The sequence below is a fragment of the Ostrea edulis genome, chromosome 9 (assembly GCF_947568905.1).
Source record: "Ostrea edulis chromosome 9, xbOstEdul1.1, whole genome shotgun sequence".
NCBI classification, from domain to species: domain Eukaryota; kingdom Metazoa; phylum Mollusca; class Bivalvia; order Ostreida; family Ostreidae; genus Ostrea; species Ostrea edulis.
This window is the reverse complement of record NC_079172.1, coordinates 63,811,386-63,834,581: the sequence shown is the minus strand read 5'-3', so window position 1 is coordinate 63,834,581 and position 23,196 is coordinate 63,811,386. Positions and strand designations below refer to the sequence as shown.

At 34.7% G+C, this 23,196-nt stretch overlaps 1 protein-coding gene and 1 long non-coding RNA gene across 3 annotated transcripts in view; both read right to left on the bottom strand.

Annotated features, from left to right (window-relative positions):
• Positions 1-387: 387 nt before the first annotated feature.
• LOC125659758 (centromere protein I-like) overlaps positions 388-23,196 on the bottom strand; it is a 40,376-nt gene continuing 17,567 nt past the window's right edge. Inside the window, exons 9-19 of one of the 2 annotated variants that reach the window (XR_008798718.1) lie at positions 21,378-21,498; positions 20,937-21,025; positions 19,659-19,776; positions 17,007-17,071; positions 8,933-9,027; positions 7,775-7,928; positions 7,012-7,133; positions 5,210-5,480; positions 3,832-3,873; positions 1,392-2,366; positions 388-1,358 (exon numbers count right to left, since the gene is read on the bottom strand). Coding sequence is in view for 1 of the 2 variants with exons in the window: in XM_048891531.2 (XP_048747488.2) it covers positions 2,208-2,366; positions 3,832-3,873; positions 5,210-5,480; positions 7,012-7,133; positions 7,775-7,928; positions 8,933-9,027; positions 17,007-17,071; positions 19,659-19,776; positions 20,937-21,025; positions 21,378-21,498 (1,236 nt within the window). In the remaining variant the exon portion in view is untranslated. Of the gene's footprint in view, positions 2,367-3,831; positions 3,874-5,209; positions 5,481-7,011; positions 7,134-7,774; positions 7,929-8,932; positions 9,028-17,006; positions 17,072-19,658; positions 19,777-20,936; positions 21,026-21,377; positions 21,499-23,196 lie in introns of both variants that reach the window. The other variant, XM_048891531.2, reaches the window with a different exon arrangement.
• On the bottom strand, positions 13,787-16,064 carry LOC125647631 (uncharacterized). Its single transcript, XR_007360034.2, has 2 exons — positions 15,592-16,064; positions 13,787-14,004 (listed from the first exon to the last, which is right to left on the bottom strand). It is a non-coding gene; the product is annotated as an uncharacterized LOC125647631 (long non-coding RNA).

The following is a 23,196-nucleotide window of genomic DNA, read 5'->3' as shown; positions in this document are numbered from 1 at the left end:
TTGAAAGTTTTCACCTCAATAAAACCATTTTCAACCGAGGCATATTCAATGTTACCCTCAACTAAATGCAATATTTATATAATATCACCTGTTGTCAAGTACTGTTACCTGTTGCTAGATACCATCACCCTGGAGCACATGCTTTCAATTCTCAGAGGGTAACAATGTTTTTTATATGCTTCTCAACCAATCAGATTAAAGTATTTTACCTGAAAGTTTAATATATACACTGTATATACAGTGTACATGCTTCTGATAAGAAAAAAATCTCATAATGAAGAATGACTTCAGTAAGTGCATAACTGTAAAACCTTGAAGTTGTACAATTAAAAGCTTGTATGACAGTGTAACTCCTGTGACAGACTGGCTCCACTCACACAAAACCTTATGTCTTACTTTTTATTGCACTTAATATACAATTTACATAAATAACACGAGTTAGTATTTTAACATACCAAAAACAGGTATCTGTTTTCAACAAATTAAGATTGCTTACAGAACTCACTATCTAGCAAGTAATACAGTAAATCCTCATATTCATTGAGACTGTTTATAGTGAATAACTGCATATAAAGGAAGCAGTTTTTATAGTCAACTACAATAAGAGATATAACAGCAACATTAGTGAATTACAATTGCTGACATGCATGATGGTTACAATAATTAGTCAAACTCAATGAACTTCTAAATTCATGAATTTCAACAGCTCAATATCTTTGTTTAAAATCCTTATCACATGTAAAATGTCCAACTGAACGACAACAGAGTGTTACACAGTTGTATTTGGATCACTTCCTGTCCGGAGACCGTGATAATTCCACAATAAGAGTATACTGGTCAATATCAAACCAGATAAAATATACCTACCAAGTCAATACACTAACCAGTGACAGAGCTGATGTTTACAGATAAAATATACCTAAGTCAATACACTAACCAGTGACAGAGCTGATGTTTACAGATAAAATATACCCAAGTCAATACACTAACCAGTGACAGAGCTGATGTTTACACTTGTATATGTACAAACAGACTGATGGTTATATGTACAGTGACAGAGCTGATGTTTATATGTACAAACAGACTGATGTTTACATGTACAGTGACAGAGCTGATGTTTATATGTACAGTGACAGAGCTGATGTTTACACTTGTATATGTACAAACAGACTGATGTTTATATGTACAGTGACAGAGCTGATGTTTACATGTACAGTGACAGAGCTGATGTTTACATGTACAGTGACAGAGCTGATGTTTATATGTACAGTGACAGACTGATGTTTATATGTACAGTGACAGAGCTGATGTTTACATGTACAGTGACAGAGCTGATGTTTATATGTACAGTGACAGAGCTGATGTTTACACTTGTATATGTACAAACAGACTGATGTTTATATGTACAGTGACAGAGCTGATGTTTACATGTACAGTGACAGAGCTGATGTTTACACTTGTATATGTACAAACAGACTGATGTTTATATGTACAGTGACAGAGCTGATGTTTATATGTACAAACAGACTGATGTTTATATGTACAGTGACAGAGCTGATGTTTATATGTACAAACAGACTGATGTTTATATGTACAGTGACAGAGCTGATGTTTATATGTACAAACAGACTGATGTTTACATGTACAGTGACAGAGCTGTTGTTTATATGTACAGTGACAGAGCTGATGTTTACACTTGTATATGTACAAACAGACCATTATTGTCAGTCATCCACATTTCCTGCTCATTCCTTTATTTCTAACAACAGACTGAATTTTGTGGTTTTCATGTTGTAAAGTCTTGTTAGCAAATAATGATAAATGATCATGATAAAATATCAAAATGGAAGCTGCAGACTATGTGTTTGATGACAGCTCTCTCATTTCCCCGGTGGTGTCTGAGCCACACATGCTTGGTATCAGTAAAACCCTTTGGATTCGACAATTTCCGAAATGCGGAATAATTCTTACATTAAAAGAAGTCGAAGTTTAATGCTACCACATGTACACAGTTTACAGATTCCACAGCATCCAGAAGGGGCAAATCTACAGTGTAGTTCTGCAGTTTGTTAGTAACTGTGGATCCCGAGTGCCTGTTGAATTTCTGCAGTGTGCTGATGATTGTGGGTCTTAAGTGCCTGTTGAATTTCTGCAGAGTGTTGATGAGTGCCTGTTGAATTTCTGCAGTGTGTTGATGATTGTGGGTCTCAAGTGCCTGTTGAATTTCTGTACCGTGTTGATATTTCTGCAGTTTGTTGATGAGTGCCTGTTGAATTTCTGTACCGTGTTATTGTGTTTAAGATAAATTCCTTTACTTCGCTGATATTTTCTCTCTCTAAGAATTCCATAAAAGTGTCTCGAACTTCCTGTAAAATAAAACAAGTTAATATTTGATGAGATGAATTAGTCTGAGTCCTTTCTAATAGTGAGTTTATTGTCTTGTGATAAATTGTTAAGCTACTACATCACAAGGTAAAATACTTTCTAAACAAGATGCTCAAGAGCAACTTTGTTCACATTCACAGTGAAATTGTCTTGATCTATATATCATGTATATACTGTCATACTGAATCAACATTGTATATTAATTCTGAATCAATATTGTATATTTATATACTGGTATACTAAATCAACATTGTATATGTATACATAATCAACATTGTATATCTAGGCTGAATCAGCATTGTATATGTATACATAATCAACATTGTATATCTAGGCTGAATCAGCATTGTATATGTATACATAATCAACATTGTATATCATTTATGCTGAATCAATATTGTATCAGTACGTTTGCAATATCAATGTAGCTTTAGTGGTTCATTTCCCATCATGAAGTGTTCCAACATCTTAGAAAATCTTAGTGTGCAAGTATATTGGCTATTATTGAACACAAACTTTTACTGATATAATAGAATCCACATGAAAATGTTTCAGGTACAAGTTAACATTACAGCACGCTAGCTGTAAACAAAGCTGGCAGACCATCTACTGTTTAGCAGGCTCTAGAAGCCTGTCTGGATATTTTATCTCCCAAGAATCAGTTAATTCTTATAATATTACAATTCTGATTTACTATTAGAGACCAGAAAATATTATCATTCACAATCTTAAAACATTTTACTAGCAGTGATTGAAGGAAATGGTTGAACGTCAAAAGTAGGCCTGTAATATTACATAACAGTAACAATAATGCTATGTTTGTCAACTTTACAAGAAAACAAATCAATAATCAACATAAAACACCTTTTAAAAAAATTGCCTGTGTCGTTTTTTGACAAGATGGGTTTAATTTTGATATGTTTTACATTTTCTAGATCTTTGTACAAAAGGGAATGCTAGTGGTATAAAAACTATACAAGGCAAACTAATGGGGTAAAAAGCTAATAGAATTTTGAAAAAAGGATATTAGCTACCAGATTATACTAATTGGTAAAGAAATCTTAATTCAAAACATAAAAAATAGCACTTCTTAAATCTTGAATAAAATTTGAATTGGTTTCCATAGCAACAAAAAAGCATATTGGGTAACTTTACAAGGTCTATGTCGGACAAATTCCACTTTTAACATAATATTGGATCAAATTTGAGAATACTTTTCAAACAATGATAATTTATTTATTTTCTTTGATATTATAAGTCTACAATTTTTTATACTATATGTATCAGCTATATATTGATCATAGATCAAAGTATCGTTAAAACATATTGGATTGTTTCAAAAGTATTTGGTATGGTATCATATCCTTTCATCCTTAAAGGTATCCAGCCCTCGTCATTGACTCAAATGAGTCATCTACTTAGGTGAGAAAACAAAACATAACCTACCTTGATTCCCTTTGGATGTCCAATTCTTTCTTTTGGTTGAGTCTGAAAAACATTAGTTTAGTAAGTCACAGCTGTGTCAAACATTCAAATGCATATGATTATTATCTTTCATATACTTCAATAGTAGGCCAAGGGAAAAAATGTGCTTCTCCTGAATGGCCTAGTTTTGGATCCCTCAAGTTTTCACACACCCCTGAATGATGACAGTTTAGGATCTCTCATGCCCCCCCCCCCCCCCCCCCCTTCTTCTTTAACAGTAATATAGCACTTAAAGTAAATCTGTATAAAATGTCCATCTGGTCTTGGGAACAAAAAAATGGATGTGGATGAATGAAATGAAGGAAGTTACATGTATCTTGATGAGAGTAACTGAACGTTTCAATGAATAAAACATACATTTAACAATAAACACATATTATATACTGTACCTATAAACAAATATTTTTTCAAGTCCAAAAGTGAAAAACAACATTTTGTATTTTGGTGGAATTTTGACAATTCATAACAGGATAAGTTTGTGAAAAGCTAATGTCTCTTTATGGCAGGAGAGCAATTCTGGTACCAAACTAAACTCTTGTCCCAAGGGATACACTTCTGAAATATCAAAGCCCTATCACTATGCATTCAAAACTTAGGGTTTAGGTTCAAGTTCTTCAAAAGCAGGTCAAACTCCAAGGTGAAGTGCAGGAGGTCAAGTATTTTGGTAACAAAAGACCGGTCTTGATGTGAAATATGAAAAGCCTATCAACAACAACTTCGCTAGCCATGGATCTTCGATCCGCTCCGCTTCTCTACAACCCTTGGCAGTTTCCTGCATATGATTGGATGCGGGCCAAGTCCCCTGCATCTAATCAAATAGCATGTTACATTACACCATGTGCAAGACGTAAACAATTAGTCATCATCTTCAAAACACTTCCATTTAATCACATTTTCAGATGACTGTGCCATGATGCTTTGCCTGTGAATTTTTTTTAAAAATGATTTGCATACAACATCGTGTAAATCAGTGGGCGTAGCCATTGCTATCTTAACAACACAAAAAGTTGAAAAACTTTTTTTCATTGGTTGAACATGATGCAATCCAATAGAGTTTGTTTGTCGTAAATCCTTGGCTAGCGAAAATGATCAGCAACCACTCGAAAGTTATGGCCAAAGTTCAAACTAGGTCAAAAATTTTGTAGCAAAAGAAAAGTCTTGTCACAAGGAATACACATGTGGAATATGATAGCCCTATCATTATTTATTCAAAAATTCTGACTCGGGTTAAAGGTTAGGGACAAACTAACAGACAGACCAAAAATTATATGCCCCCCCCCCCCCCCCCCCCCCCCCCCCAACTACAGAGGCACAAAAAATGAAATGCTAAATAGCTCACCTCCTTCAGAAACAACAATGAGAATGGAAGGAAGGCTTGATGAAGATAGAGTGACAGGCAATCATTAGCTTCAATGTCGAGGAGTCCATCCTCAAAGTTAAAATGGGAGTCGATGCGGCCATGCGTGAAGGCCCTCCTTCTCCAGAGCGTGTCGCAGAGGTCCAGGATGAGGACGTTCAGGCTGTGGATGGTCTCCTTCTTGCAGTACGCAGGGATGTCTATCTCACTGCTCACCGAGTCCTCCTTCAATTTCTGACAGTTCTTCTTGTAGCTGAAACGGAATCCAGGACTTAAAACTTAAATACTCCTTACTTCCTGTTTTCAGGACTTGTGTGAAAAGTCTTGTTTAAAGCAATGGTTATGTGTAGACGTAGGAACTGCTCATCACAATGTGAACAGTTTAGTCTGAATCACATTTTACCTAGTAAATGCTTACAATGGAGAAACCATGAGTCCCAGTGCTTTATTATTACAGTAACTACATTCTATGTGTACAGTCCTTTATTAAACAATGAGAAAGTTCAGTCCGCTTAACAGCACATCAAAATGTAAAACTAACATTACAATGTAAACTTGATTCCATTTTATTGAGAGAAACAAACAACAAAAACCAAAACTCTACCATGGGTAATTTGACAGTCTATGTGTTAACTGTTTTAACTATAATTCCACATATTTCAGCTTGTCTGTAAATATGTGTCGTTATCTAAGTGCCCCCGCCCCTATTTTTACTTATACGGGTAATTTGGCATTGATATAGATGAGTGTTACTGTGTCATTTGATGATTGTATATGTTGTTTAATCTAAGGCAGCTCATGTTTGTGAATTTAAGCATCAATGCCAGGCATGTTTATTCCGGAATTGTGTTCTGGACTTTAACAGGCATCATTCTGTACCGCAGCATCACTTCCCGTTTCCTTTCTGCAGCATTCGAGAGGGTCAGTAAATTTTAGAGCGGAGAAATTTGAAATACCCACCCTTCTCTTTGATTAGTTCATTTTTCTGCTGTTTAGATTTTTCATTTCAGATATCGCATACTGTCAGCATTCTGGGATCTTCCATATTTGCACGACTCGTAACAGTGGCATGATTTTTAATGGTTCAGGGCGAAATCCTCACCTTCATATTGTATGTTATATTGTGATGTTGACAGTTGATATGTGGATGTTGATTTATGAATTATTTGATATTAACAATTTCAATAAGATTCAATACAAGTTAAATACAGTATTGAATACAATGTATGTTGACTGTGTCGGTAGCTTGATTGTGATTACCCAGCAGGCTACGTGCCCATTTGGACGACACAAAAATGTTGTTGTTGGGGGTGAGCCCTGTTGTTCAGCGGCCTCACTATTGTTGGTTGTAAATGTTGTTTCTGATCACTGTGGCCATTATCTGCCATACAATAAATTGTTAAACGCTTATATATTGCGTTTCATCTCAAGAATCCATGAGGAAGTATATCGTATAAACAATTCCCAATATAAGCTTATGTTTTGGGAAAACTGAACCTATGATTTAATGCTGTCTTAGATAAATTACTTTAAATCCTGCAGTGGGTAATTTGACAGTCTAAACGTTTACTGTTTAACTATAAATCACTTAAATTCTGCAACATTTTATTTTCATGTGGATGCAATGACATATTCATTCACGAGACACAATTTCTGAGAATCATCATTTATTGCACCAGTCTTCAATGTGTAAGAGTTTACTTAAGAAGACTAAATTTTCATGAATGGCTAGTCTCTGAAAATTACACATAGATATATTTGTTTGCAAATAAAATGAGACTTACCTATTAATAACTCCACATACTCTTGCGGGACCCATTGCATTGTCAGTAAGGAGGGCTCTGATTACGTGGCGACTCGGCAAATACACAAACGGCAGTCCGTACTGAGTATGCATGACAGAGACCTAAAAACAAGATTCACAAACCGTACATAAAAGTTTTTTTCTCCCCTGATACATGGGACATTTCTGTGATCTCATAATGAAAGATGAAGATCACGAACAGTGATCAATCTCATAACTCCTATAAGCAATAATATCGAGAGGGATCTCTGTGAGGATTTCTGTCAATCTGGTTGACTAGTCTGGTTAAGCATGTCCTTAGATTACAGACCGCTAAACCCCAAACTGGCAGTGGTCTGGCTTTTTCACCCCATTTGTATGCCTTCAGAACATTTTAATTCTATTCATTTTGTTTACATTCTGAAGATTTCATAATAACCTGTACTTTACTGTGTCTTTCTTGAAACTTTTGAAGACAACTGTAAAATTGTAAAATCCTGGAGCTTACAGTTCAGTCTGTATTCTGCCCACAAGGTCCAGACAGACAGACGACATCATACCATAATATGTCCCGTCTTCGACGAGTGTATAAAAATGAAAGGCAAATGGTGAAAGTAGACAGGCCAGGGAATATTCACTGTAAAACATCTGCTTAACAAGCTTTGCAAACTACCCCCCCCCCCCTCCCCAAAGTTTTAAAAAGAAGGGAGGTGGGGGTGTTAATACAAGTAGTTGAAAATCAGAACATGACAAGTTAGACGTACCATTTCATTGAAGGTCAGTGTGAAATGAAGCAACAGGCTGTGGTTGTTGTCTAGGGAGAGTCCCACACTGACGAGTCGGTCCACATACTGGATCAACTTTATCACCGTCGACAACGCGTCAAACATTCCTATGTCATCCTCAAACACCGACACACTGTCAAGAAACATTTACAAAACTCTCAAATAAATATTGATTTCTCCGAACTTTAAAACACTGACACACTGTTAAGAAACATTTACAAAACTCTAAAGTAAATATCGATTCCTCCGAACCTCAAACACCTCACACTGTTAAGAAACATTTATAAAACTCTAAAATAAATGTTGAGTCCTCAAAAACCTAATGTTTCAAACTAATGCATCCATGATTAAAGCAATTTAGTTGTCTTGTTGGAAAACATATATGAGGAATTTCATGACGCTTACAAGCAGTGCATACTGAGCATCTGGTCATTGTGCAAGCAAGATTTTATGTTGCAAGTCAATTCTACACGTCAACATTGATCCACAAAGATGACATCATCAATCTAATTAAAATTAGATCCTATGATCCACTCATCTACTATTGCTGCACATGTGTAGTGATAGTAGATGAGCGGATCATAGAATCTAATTCTAATTAGATTGATGTTATCATCCACCTCAGGACGGACGATTTTCACCCGTTATCTCTAAAAAAGTGTATATGTTCACGCAGTTATAAACTTTTATAAGTGTTCTCCTTATATTTGTTGTAGTCATTGTGTAACTTGATGCAATATTCCTTCAGCCAAGAGTGTTTATATATTGAAAAGTCGTTCTGTTTGTTTATATTCACTATACTGTAGATTCCTAAATATAATCGAGTTATTTATCATTGCGTAATTGCACGAGAAGTAACACACGCGAAATAATTTACTCGCTTTTATTTTTATATTGCTGAAATACATGTTAAAATTCTTGATCAATAGACCACATGTGAATTCACGATCGCGCAATTTGAAATCCATATTAAAGGCATTTCGTAAAATTAGGTACTCGCGTAAAATAAGGAACCTACATTATCAATGTATATCATTTTTTAAATATCGAATATAATTATTGCTCGACAGGCCTCAACACAACTTGTACCCTGTACTACTGTCACTTAAGCATACGTTAAAAATCCTTGCGACTTACCACGGTTTCGAATCTGGATATTTCAAGTTGTATCTGGGTATTTCCACTGCTGCATAATTACGTAACAGCTGTGTCAAGCACATTATTATTTGGCACTGTAAAATAAATACTGAACTGTGAGTTTTATGTAACACTGTAAAATAGATACTGAACTGTGAGTTTTATGTAACACTGTAAAATAGATACTGAACTGTGAGTTTTATGTAACATGTAGTAGTACAGTGCATTTTGTATTCATCACAGTTGTCAGCATCATAGGAAAATCAAAAGACACATAAGCTGTCCTGGAGAAGAAATTTATTTGATCCCAGCCAATAAACAGTAAGCGTGGCCATATTGAAATTAAGAATACTCGGATAAACAGTTACACATTTGCTGGATTACTAGAGGAACATTACATGGTCACAGGGGGTGAAGGATCTTGTCTCAGCCAATCAAAAGCAATGCTGCCATATTGAAATTCAGATCACGCCACCAAAAATTAACTACACTTCTGCGAGACTTGTGCACTACGTATGGTGACTGGATTTGCAATCAATTTGGTAAAGATTTAAATGTAATTGTTAATTAACTCTGACTGATGGGCAATGGTTAGCGTGGTTGAGATATGTACATGTGACCCATGTGGTAAACACAACCATAACCTACAATGCAGCTTACCAATCAGGGGTCGAAATTAACTTTTTCTACCATAGGCTAATTTTAGCCTGTGGGTAAAAAATCCACAGGCTAAAATGAAAACCTACAAGCTAAAATGAAAATAATGAAGCAGTGCTCTTTTTATATATATATATATATATATTCAATCAGTGATTTTCCCCATCATTACTGAGCCTAGTGGGTCTACAGGCAGCGTTTGGACAAGACACTAAGTTACGTAAGTCATATGGTGCAATGTCTAGGTCTCTTGATTATCGCACCTCTAACAGTCTAATCCACGACTTGTTTACCGCAGGTCTAGATCCAGTCTTCCAATTTCATGCCACATCAGGGTTGTCACTAGTGATTTTTTAAAGCGAATACAGGACTCATGGCTTTATAAGCAGCACGATCACGAGTCCTATGACTTTTTTGATAATCGTCTACGCGGTGAGAAATACACCCGTGTCGTCACTACAACCCGACCTCAATATGACAATGACATTCTCATGATTCTGATAAAAATAACTACCGGAAGACTTGGTAAAACATAGATTCCGATATTTTTTTGTAGATAAATGAATAACAAAAACGTCATACTTGGAATTATTCAATTTAATCACCCCTATAGGTGAACAGGACTCGTGGCACATGTCGATATGCGATGTCCAATTTCTAAAGCATTTGTTTGACTCCGAGTTTCTTAAAAAATCATAAAAGAAAAATCCGGATAAAAACGGTTATTGAAATCGGTCATTCATGTAAGCGTTTGTATGATTCAGAGTGCAAGTTTGAGAAAAGCGAATAGCGCATCACCGTATAAAACGGATACGATACGATCATAGTTTGTAAATCACCACTCGCTAAGATTTTCGAGTGTCCATTATTTTTACTCGCTATTTTTCACATGTACTCGCATTTTGCGAGTATTTCTCGCTAATTTCGACCCCTGCCAATACAGAAGTTCCTTTATAGATACAAATAGTGATGTACCGATTGTCGACGACTATCGATTGTCGGTCGCTATAACTGAAACGATGTGAATAATCGATTGTCATTTTCAAAATCGAAAATCGCCAACGTCGGTATTTTTTTTTATAATACGAATATTCCTGCCGCGACTTAACTAAAATCAAAAATAGCTGATGAAGCTGAATCATCCGATAAGATTGAATATTGTTTTAACGTCCCTCTTCAGAATCTTTCACTCATACAGAGACGTTACCATTGCCAGTAAAGGGCTGCAAAATTTAGGCCTATGCTCGGCGCTAGCAGTCTTTGAGCAGGGGGGATCTTTATCATGCCACACCTGCTGTGACACGGCCCTGGGCCTCGGATTTTGCCTCTTACAACAAGCAAGGGGTAATGATGCTCTATTCTAACCCGGATCCCATAAGAACAACAACAGTCAAGAGATCTATCCCTATTACGGGAAAACAAAATTGAAAGTATGGGATTATTAACTTCAAATTTTAGACGTCTCCATAGTAAAAAGTTCTTGAGCGAGACGCTAAACACAGTCGATCAATCTTATGATTTTATTCTAATCAACTTAATATTTAGGGTAAAAAATAAAGTAAATTTAATACATTTCTGTCTTAAAGTTTTTACAGTCATCTGGCCCAGAAAATTGATGATTTCAATAGGAGTCCCAAAATCTGCCATTCCAATACAGAATATATAAGCAAACCCAAAATACATTTAATTTGATCCAAAATTGCTTCTTGCTGTAATGACAAGAGCATGAAGTTGACCTAAAATTGCCAAAAATGACAAAATCAAAGCAAAAATTGATAAATTCAAGGGGTTTTCCTTTCAGAAAGCATGCAGCCCATGTGTCAAGCAAATTCATATTTAAACACATTTTTTATTGTCTATTAATAAACAATATATATTAATTTCATTTTGCTCGACAAATGGGCACACCTTTTCCTAGGCAATAATCTGAATGAAATTTTTAAAAACAGTTATTAAGTATGGTTCCATGTAAAAATCAGGCAGTGGGTGATAAGTCGACCGTCAGGGATCGAGCCGATACTTATATATATTGTAACATTGTTTATAGGAAATCATTCGGTGATAATATTTTTTTCATATGACGCACCTTCACAGAGCTGTATTACTAAAAATAGAATACCCATGTTTTGACCAAAATTGACTCATAAAAATGCTATATATTCTTAAAGGTTTTGTTAAATGAAAAGATCATACATTTTCAAATGGCTTATATAAAATGAAGAAGAAGGCTACTGTTTACGAATTTCTGTTGTCATAGTGAGTATTCGTTATGTGTTACCATGGTAACCGTTCCTGTAGTTAACGAAAGGATTTTCTAACGGAAAAACATTCCAACTTTAAGACCATTTTTCTCGAAACAGCAAACACTTTCAAAAAAGTTTTATAATTAGACGGATAAAGTACATGCTATTGAATAATTTTTACTCAATATTTTTTTTGAAAGTTTTTACTGTACTCGGAAAAAAATATATGAAGATTGTGAAAAATGGCGGGAAAATAATATATTTTCATGTTTTTAAATTTTCTTTTACTTACAAACTATTCAACAAGCACACTTTTTTGTCATGTTCTAGTAATTATCATATTTATAAATATCTAAAATGATCTTCTTTATGTGTTTACACACCATAATTATATGTCTATAGATGTAAATGCAAGAAACGATGCATAGCATTTTGGGTCGGGATCGAAAGTCCGTTTATTATTAACCCATTTCTTTCAGATTTCCTCAGGTTTTTGTAAACAACTTATTAGACCGGTCTTTATAGGATATTTTGCACTGAATGGAGAGTTTAACTTGCAAGTATTTTTGGCTGCATAGTTGTGATTTTGTGGGTAATTAACAGATTAAGGAAAAAATGCTTGGTTGGCAGTTGTTTTTCATTTTGAAATTCACCTATCAACAACTCTTGTGAGGCTGGTCAACGACGTACGTTGTAGGTTGCTCGAATAACAAGAGATTGGCATTTTAGTCCCAAGTATAAAGAGAATGAATGCCCATGTTCTTTAAAAATGTATATCTTTAGAAAAACAAAACTGAAAATACATTGAACATGTTCAAGGGAATCCTATGATAAAACATTAAGACATAATTTATCAACTTTTGTGTTTTACCCTAAATAATTCATTGAAAATATCTTTTATTTGAAAAATCATTTTGAATTCATATTTGCTCTGTGTAATATGAAATTTAATACATTTATTACAAAGCATCTGGACATTTTAAACTTTGGCTAACAATTCTAGAAACATGATATGGCTCAAATTTTAAAATAAAACTTTTTAGCACTTGATTTCCTTATAAATCCTTTGTAAGAGTGGAACAAAAACTTTTAGTGAAATGTACGTTTTTACAGTCGTATAATATATATGTTTGTTCAGGAAAAAATAAAAATCAGAACAGAAACTGCAGACATTTGTGTCATTAATATTGTAAAATTTGGACAGTTTATATTGACTTTATATAATTTTATGAAAATACATGTATTGTAGAAATGGGATTGTTTTAAAATTCAATAATGTAGTTTAAAAAATGTAAGTTGACTCATTTATCATGTCGATGGCACTATCTTTTACCAAGTATGATTACAGGTTGCTTTCAGATGACAAAACAACCGTTTTACATAATCCATGTAGATATTAGTGTCTGTAAAGTGAATTGAAAATGAATTCTTAATTATTTCATCAATACATTCCATTATCTATAAAAAAAATTTAACAGTTGCAACTTGTAAGTTTAGATCCTTTATAAACTGTATACTGAAAGATGTACGCGGAAGAGTTCTTTGAAGCTTAAAAATTTTATTTCAAAATCATACTTTTTTAAAAGTGTAACCCCAAACAAGGCATAAACATGATAAAGGAACAAATGAGCACAGAAATATATTTGTTACGAACATATTTACAAAACGGAGGAAGATCCAGAAAAAAATATAAGGGTGGGAATGGAGGTTTTGTGACTCGTGTATTTACCTTCTCCATCCAGAAAGGGGTGGGTGAAGAGCCCAATAATTGCATAAAATAGACCATTTGAGCTATTCTATGATGCATCACATTATACATGTATTTTTGCATGTCAACACAACTTCATTACACAATTCAACCCATTGGTGTTTAATTTTTTCATAAGTTGTTTCCCTTTCGAATTTAGGTACATTAGGAATTTCAGTTGAAATAATTTGAATAAAACACCATATATAAGAATGCTTTCATGTTTATTTGACAATTTGTCATTTATTTCTTCATAGAGTTTTGATATTTTGTTTGGATTCAATATTTTAGACTGTCTTGATGTTCAACATTGAATTTATGGACTCCTTTGCTTTCCTTTTGTAATAGTGTCTTGTACTTTCACTTGGTTTGATTGATTTTCCTCCTGTTACCACTTTAAGTATATCCTTGGGTTTTGCAGAGACCTACAATACAATAAGATAGACACTGATTTTCAGGACACAAGAATTTACTTATTTTTCTCTCCTCAATATACCTGTATATAATATATATTTCTCTAGTTTTTGAGAATGTTTGAACATTTTATATCATAAAACTTTCAATTAAAGTACACGACTCAGAGCCTAGTAGTCATAGTACACACTGATTTTTAAATTATACATGTAGTTAGAAAGAATAAAATACTAAAACAGCATATAAAACTTTTGAAAACAAGAAATGCTTAAAGAAACTTGTATATGGCATTGAGAAGGTGTTCCAAATATTCTAAATCAGTGACAAGTAGGTTCAGATACTAGTCAGGGCAACAGCTGTATCAGGTTTTGAGTCTGGTTTCTGAGTGACCAATATTTTCCTATAATGGTGGGTTGGGGGTTGGTTGACTTTGACCTCATTATCAGAAGGGGTCATATAGTGCGTGTATATCAGGATTATTATATAATATTATACTGCTCTACCAAGTTTGAGGTTTATAAAACATTTACACTTTAGATTCATTGGTACATATGTGCTACATGTATTTACCACAGAGGTTCCCAATGCATGTAGTGATGGTAATGACACCCCATGATGCTGGTATGAAAACTTTAAAGAAATATACATTAGCTAAATGACTTGATCTTTGTTATATTTATATATTATTATTAGAAATATAAATTCAAGAACCCATACATTAACCAGTCCCCATGACCATATCAGATTGAGGCAGACTTTAAATAGTAATATAATAGATATCTAATAAAAATGTCAAGATATAATTAACATTATGAATTGTTTTACAATAAAATGGAATTCTTTAAAAAAAAACTACAGACCCTAAATATTTTCTTTGATATGTCTAATGGTATGCATATGTTTTTAAAATATGAATTCCGATTTGTCAAGAGCTGAATGGTGACCACTAAAAGAAATGATTTTGTGCATATGAAATAATATTTAAAAAATTTGTGTGTGTTTATATAGAATACCTTGAAGGGGAAAACAATGATGTGTGTATAAAATAAATTGAAGAAAAAAATCCCATCCATTCTGAGAATTGAACCCGGTACCTCCGGCATGCTGATCCGGATACCTAACCACTTAGCTATCTGTGACTTGTAAGGACCATGATCATACTATATACTTAACATTGCATCTCACAAAGTTATATCATGTCTTAAATTTTTATATGCAAATTCGACTGAAATCTACATGTAGTACATAAAACCACACTCTTTCGAGATGATACCTACTCCTACTGATCCTCAGTTAGGCATAATTTACATTTATATCTGAGACAAGAGGCGTTTGTGTGGAGGATACGTAGATGTCTGCTATTATTGCAGACCATTACAAATGAAACATGCCGTCGACTAGCCTAGGCCTAAAACATATCATAGCGTAACTGTTGAAAGTATGACTTTTTGAAACAAGGGAGTGGGTGTCATCTGCACACAGTCGTCTCATACAATGCTACATTGTATAATACAACATTTTATGCTAGTAATAACATGAATAATAAATATTGCGAATTTTGACTTATTAAATATGTAAATCACACCATTTGAAATTACCGGAATGCGCCGACTTGATGACATGTCATATAAGATATGTTGCTCGGTCTTCGTTGTCAGCTGCTCCACACACGTTCTATCTTCAGTGACGCCATATACATCAATGTATTTCTGACACTCTCCGAAGGTAAATATATTCGTTTCCTTTAGAGGAGGCTTGAGGGTAGTTCACACTCTGTCGGAATATTGTCCTACACGGCATTCAGTTTTGGATCCGCCATATTCCGCGCACTTAGTGTGTTGACAAAGCAGCGCCCCTAGCGATCATCGAGGTTAAATTCAAGAACGATAACCGAAATTGCATTAAAATCGAAACATTCAGAGAGGTTTTAAAATGTTATATTGAAACTTTCAAAAAAAATATTTATTTCAGAGCATGCCTTTTTTATTTGTTTAATGTTATATAATGATAATTTTTCATACCTGCTTTGCTGTTTTTAGATTTCAAAGAGATTTCAAGTAGTGTTTTGTATAGATTTGCACTAAGCGTGAATTCTCCATGTTCATAATTATCTGTCCATAATTTTGGAACAAGGCGAAATAAATCAAAACTACTTTGCATATTTGCCAAACATATTACGGTGAGTTAGTATGCTAAGTTTGGGTTCATTTCGTGAACATGGACTTATCACGAAAATGCGATTTTGCCTGATTTTTACGTGGAACCATACTTAAGCTCTTTTTGAAAAAATGCGGGAAAAAGTCTTATTCATGACGTAATAATGCTATCAAATAAGCAAAAACTTTGATTTAAGTTGAGATTGTATACTTGGCATATATTTAACTTACTTAAAACACAGATCAAGCTTAATTCAAGACACATTTAAAACAGAGAAATTTTTGGGGCCTTTTTATGCTCAAAATCGTACCTTGTTCTTTGAAATGAATAAAATTCGATTATTTTTCTATTAATCAATCGAAAAGGTGCATCCGATTAATCCGATCATCGATTAATTTTTTTCCCCTGATTGCCCATCACTAGATACAAACATAAAACAGATCTGCAGTGCAGAATCGGATATACAACATTTCATCTCACATTTTATCTCTACATTTGGTCTGCGATTTTTCGCCCTTATTTTGTTGGAGAAACTTAAATCGAGTTCAAATGCTGTTATATTCCGTAATAACTGTCCTTAACCACTCATGCATGAAAGAAATTTCCGATTTTATGAGTGATTATGACTTGATGATCAAGAAACAGTTGTAACAACACTGCCTGATCATCAATTACTGTACAGAAGTTTATATTCATTTCCATTACAGAGTACTGCAGCCAAAATATTAACATCATATGTAAATAAAGTACTAAATCTTTTTCTTGAAGATAAAATTAGTTCTTCAGTCATGCCTTGGAATACTGCATGGTACAGAGGAGCATATTTGTTGGCATGGCAATCGTTTTTCTGACTCACCTTTATAAATACTGACGTCCTGACAAACAGCTTTCTTAGAGGCTCTAAGATATTCTCAAGTAACACTGCGAAATCAGACGAAGATGGATGAAAGATACATGTATTATACAACACAATGCATACAATGGGGGAAATTAGTCGGTAAATTCAGAGCTATTTTTGCTGCTTTAGTTTCATATTATTTAGTGGAAACACAGACATGATGGGAGAAAGCAACTACTTCATTCTTTCATACATTTTATGTGTTCATATTTGTCAGTGTGGGTGTCTTGTGGGTTATAGAGGTCAATATATAAAAGGTCAAAGGTCACTGGAAAAGAAATTTCAAACTAATTTGTGTATAAGATTTATTTTCACCAAATGGAAAAAAATCCTACCACGTATAAAGATTATAATTGTTCTGTTTATATTGAGCAGTTAATTTTCATTCAGCAGTGCAAGTATCCAAGTGTTTCAATGCAGTTTTATAAAATTATCAAACCTGGAAGTATTAGTTTGGCCAAGGTTTAATAATTCAATAAAACTGAATTGAAACAACATATAGAATCTGCAGCAATGTAATTTTGTAAGGGCTATTCCAGAAATAAATACATGGGGGGGTCGGGAGGCACCTTTTGTATATACCAAGCACCCATAAAAAAATAAATAAAAAATTACCCCATGACCCATCAAATTAATAAACTCATTTTACAATGACCCATCTAATCAAAAAAAAACTAACCAGACCCACCACAAAAATATTTTTAAAAATGAAAACGGTACAAATCTCGTAAGGTTTTCAGGACAAACATTCTAGTCAATGACACGGTAATGCCTGTGCGACATTATATCACAGTAGTTCTGAAGAAACGATGTCACATCAACAATCAAAGGCATCTATGGCGGGAATGTTGGAAAGATTGGGAGTCCAAACGATGCTATTATCATGAAATGGGTATGGATATGTTTTTCCACGAATCGTTCGTCTTCTAATGGAGCCTGCGCCCGGAGGCCTCTATATCACCATCACACCGACTGATAAATATAACGCATCGGTACCCTCGTATAAATCAACTAAGGTTTGCCTATTTTTATTAGAAAACGGAGTACCTATTGGTTTCAAAATATTCCCAAAATCGATGCACTGTAAACTGTAATAATCTACAGAACAGAGTTCGCCGCCATCACGTCCAAAGGGACCCTACTAAACGCGCCTCTAATTTGAAGAGTGCCGTAATGGGAAGTTATGCGCTGCAAAGAGCGACAACTCGAATAGTTCTATGTTACTTCCGATTTCCGATTTCGAAAGCACGTTTTCAATTTTCCCTCCGACGTTTTGTAACTAACACGACAAGAGCGACAATAAAAATATTCTGAAAACTCAACACCCACGTGGCACAAAATAAAACAATAGAAACTACCCACTACCCATAATAAATATTTTTTTAACAGTCCAACCACGGACCAATTAAAATATGAAAAAATACGACCACCCACACAAAAAAATATCGTTTGCCGCCCGACCCCCCCATTTGATCATTTCTGGAACAGCCCTAATCAAATGAAAGATCTTGTCAAAAGGGTACACATGTGAAATATGAAAGCTCTATGACTAAGCATTCAAAAGTAGATCAGACTCCACGGTAAATGTCAAAAGGTCATTAAAAAAAACCTTTGAACATTTTCTGGGCCTCACCCTACCCTCACGGTCCATGATTTGAGTAGTCCTACCCTCGCGGTCAATGATTTGAGTAACCCTACCCTCGCGGGCCATGATTTGAGTAAACCTACCCTTGCTGGCCATGATTTGACTAAACCTACCCTCGTGGGCCATGATTTGAGTAAACTTACCCTCGCGGGCCATGATTTGAGTAAACCTACCCTTGCGGGCCATGATTTGACTAAACCTACCCTCGTGGGCCATGATTTGAGTAAACTTACCCTCGCGGGCCATGATTTGAGTAAACCTACCCTTGCGGGCCATGATTTGAGTAACCCTACCCTCACGGGCCATGATTTGAGTAACCCTACCCTCACGGGCCATGATTTGAGTAAACTTGAATCTGCACTACCAGAAGATGCTTGCATATCATTATTACTAAATCATTGATGACCTTGCTTATCATTAAAATCAGATCTCCAGTGTAATGGTTAGAGAAGATCTCCAGTGTAACGGTTAGAGAAGATCTCCAGTGTAACCGTTAGAGAAGATCTCCAGTGTAACCGTTAGAGAAGATCTGATTTAATTAGATTGAGCTCAGGTAAGCTAATTAAAATCAGATCTCCAGTGTAACAGTTAGAGAAGATCTGATTTTAATTAGATTGAGCTCAGGTAAGCTAATTAAAATCAGATCTCCAGTGTAACAGTTAGAGAAGATCTGATTTTAATTAGATTGAGCTCAGGTAAGCTAATTAAAATCAGATCTCCAGTGTAACAGTTAGAGAAGATCTGATTTTAATTAGATTGAGCTCAGGTAAGCTAAAAAGAGGGGAATGAAATTAACTCACACAGGTTACGTCTTCTAAGAAAGTCCACTGTGAACACCAGAGTCCATAGCGGAAAATGAGAAAATATCTACAGTGGATACAGTATACATATACCTGAGAATGGGCACAATCTACACCTGATTACACTACCTGAGAATGGGCACAATCTACACCTGATTACATTACCTGAGAATGGGTATAGTCTACACCTGGTTACAAGTCTCAGCACCTGCTGTCTGAAATCCAGCCCATTCCAGATCTGCAGATACCGGAATAAAACCTTATCCACGACTGGTATACCTTCCTGTAAATAAAACCCAAAATTACAATAAAAACCTTATCCACGACTAGTATACCTTCCTGTAAATAAAACCCAAAATTACAATAAAACCTTATCCACGACTGGTATACCTTCCTGTAAATAAAACCCAAAATTACAATAAAACCTTAATATCCACGACTAGTATACCTTCCTGTAAATAAAACCCCAAATTACAATAAAACCTTAATATCCACGACTAGTATACCTTCCTGTAAATAAAACCCCAAATTACAATAAAACTTTAGTATCCACGACTAGTATACCTTCCTGTAAATAAAACCCAAAATTACAATAAAACCTTAATATCCACAACTGGTATACCTTCCTGTAAATAAAATTACAATAAAACCTTATCCACGACTAGTATACCTTCCTGTAAATAAAACCCAAAATTACAATAAAACCTTATCCAAGACTAGTATACCTTCCTGTAAATAAAACCTAAAATTACAGATACCAGAATAAAACCTTATCCACGACTGGTATACCTTCCTGTAAATAAAACTCAAAATTACAATAAAACCTTAATATCCACGACTAGTATACCTTCCTGTAAATAAAACCCAAAATTACAATAAAACCTTAATATCCACAACTGGTATACCTTCCTGTAAATAAAATTACAATAAAACCTTATCCACGACTAGTATACCTTCCTGTAAATAAAACCCAAAATTACAAATACCAGAATAAAACCTTATCCACGACTGGTATACCTTCCTGTAAATAAAACTCAAAATTACAATAAAACCTTATCCACGACTAGTATACCTTCCTGTAAATAAAACCTAAAATTACAGATACCAGAATAAAACCTTATCCACAACTGGTATACCTTCCTGTAAATAAAACCCAAAATTACAATAAAACCTTATCCATGACTAGTATACCTTCCTGTAAATAAAACCCAAAATTACAATAAAACTTTATCCACGACTAGTATACCTTCCTGTAAATAAAACCCAAAATTTCAGTTCAAATTTACGTGTGAAAAGTGCAGATAAAGGTCATACTCATACTGACCCACAATCCAGCTGACCCACAATTCAGATGACCTACAATCCTGCTGACCCACAATCCAGCTGATCTACAATCCAGCTGACCCACAACCCAACTGAACCATTGAAAAATGAAGAACTTACCTGAATAAATTCTGTGAACTGAATCAATTTTTCTAGAAAGGACTCTATTCTAGGAAAAGACGCTGCAGAATGTGAACAGTCCAGCAGTTCTACAAAGAAAGAATCATCAGAATTAAAACTACGTACATCAGGTAAATCTCAACATTTAGAGACACAAAAGTTCATCATCAGAATTAAAACTACATACATCAGATAAATCTCAACATTTAGAGACACAAAAGTTCATCATCAGAATTAAAACTACATACATCAGATAAATCTCAACATTTAGAGACACAAAAGTTCTTCATCAGAATTAAAACTATTGTACATCGGGTAAATCTCAACACTTAAAGACACAAAAGTTCTTCACCAGAATTAATACTATATAAATCATGTAAACCTCCACACTTAAAGAAAGAGTGAATCAAAATTAACTTAATGTCCGTGTCTATCCCTCACCATTAGACAGGGTATCCTGTAACCAGAACGAGAAGCGACGTGTCATGACTGGGTCGGCACTGTAGGACATCAAATACTGCAGCACGGGACTCCGCAGGGCTGCCCCCATCTGGCTCGGTAGCTAAATATAGAATTCATAAAGCTAGATTTTTTGCAGTATAGGAGCTTTATATATTCATACATGTGGTCCCATAGTTTTCCAGAGTCACAGAATTGTGAGGTTATTTGACAGTACATACGGTGCATCTCCAGAAATAGTTTCTTACTCGTTCATAGCCATTAACGTAGCTCCATCCTCATGTGATGTCAGAGCCATTAAGGTAGCTTCATCCTCATGTGATGTCAGAGCCATTAAGGTAGCTCCATCCTCATGTGATGTCATAGGTTTTTGAAAATTTACCTAATCCAACTTTGCGCATGATAGAAATATTTCTTTTGGAGGAATTTTATTTACTGAACAAATAACAAGTTTGGGAAATTATTGATAATGAAAAAGTTTATATTTTCCAAAAATAAATGTTGTCCAGGGCAATAACTTCTATGCTGGTATTTTCTCTACTGTGTCTTCTATACAATGCTTTTCATAATATCCACAATCAGTTTATACATAGTTATAAAGTAGAATTTTTTTTTAAACTATTGACATTAAAAATTGGTCAATTCAACAAGTTTTTTCTGTACTATTTCTATTATTCTTTTTAATTAAATTGTGCAATTTTCTGATGGTGACATATACAATTTATGTTATGTCTGACATTTTAAAATTTTGTGCTACTTAAAAATAAGGGCTGTTCCAGAAATGATTAAATGGGGGGGTCGGGCGGCAAACGATATTTTTTTGTATGGGTGGTCGTATTTTTTCATATTTTAATTGGTCCGTGGTTGGACTGTTAAAAAAATATTTATTATGGGTAGTTTCTATTGTTTTATTTTGTGCCATGTGGGTGTTGAGTTTTCAGAATATTTTTATTGTCGCTCTTGTCGTGTTGGTTACAAAATGTTGGAGAAAACGTGCTTTCGAAATCGGAAGTAACATAGAACTATTCGAGTTGTCGCTCTTTGCAGTGCATAACTTTCCATTACGGCACTCTTCAAATTAGAGGCGCGTTTAGTAGGGTCCCTTTGGATGTGATGGCGGCGAACTCTGTTCTGTAGATTATTACAGTTTACAGTGCATCGATTTTGGGAATATTTTGAAACCAATAGGTATTCCGTTTTCTAATAAAAATAGGCAAACCTTAGTTGATTTATACGAGGGTACCGATGCGTTATATTTATCAGTCGGGGTGATGGTGATATAGAGGCCTCCGGGCGCAGGCTCCATTAGAAGACGAACGATTCGTGGAAAAACATATCCATACCCATTTCATGATAATAGCATCGTTTGGACTCCCAATCTTTCCAACATTCCCGCCATAGATGCCTTTGATTGTTGATGTGACATCGTTTCTTCATAACTACTGTGATATAATGTCGCACAGGCATTACCGCGTCATTGACTAGAATGTTTGTCCTGAAAACCTCGCGAGATTTGTACCGTTTTCATTTTTAAAAATATTTTTGTGGTGGGTCTGGTTAGTTTTTTTTTTTTTGATTAGATGGGTCATTGTAAAATGAGTTTATTAATTTGATGGGTCATGGGGTAATTTTTTATTTTTTTTTTATGGGTGCTTGGTATATACAAAAGGTGCCTCCCGACCCCCCATGTATTTATTTCTGGAATAGCCCTAACGGAATTTTTACTTCTACTTTTTCTGGGTTTTGATTGGTTGTCTCTACCTCTACTTTTTCTGGGTTTTGATTGGTCGACACTACCAGT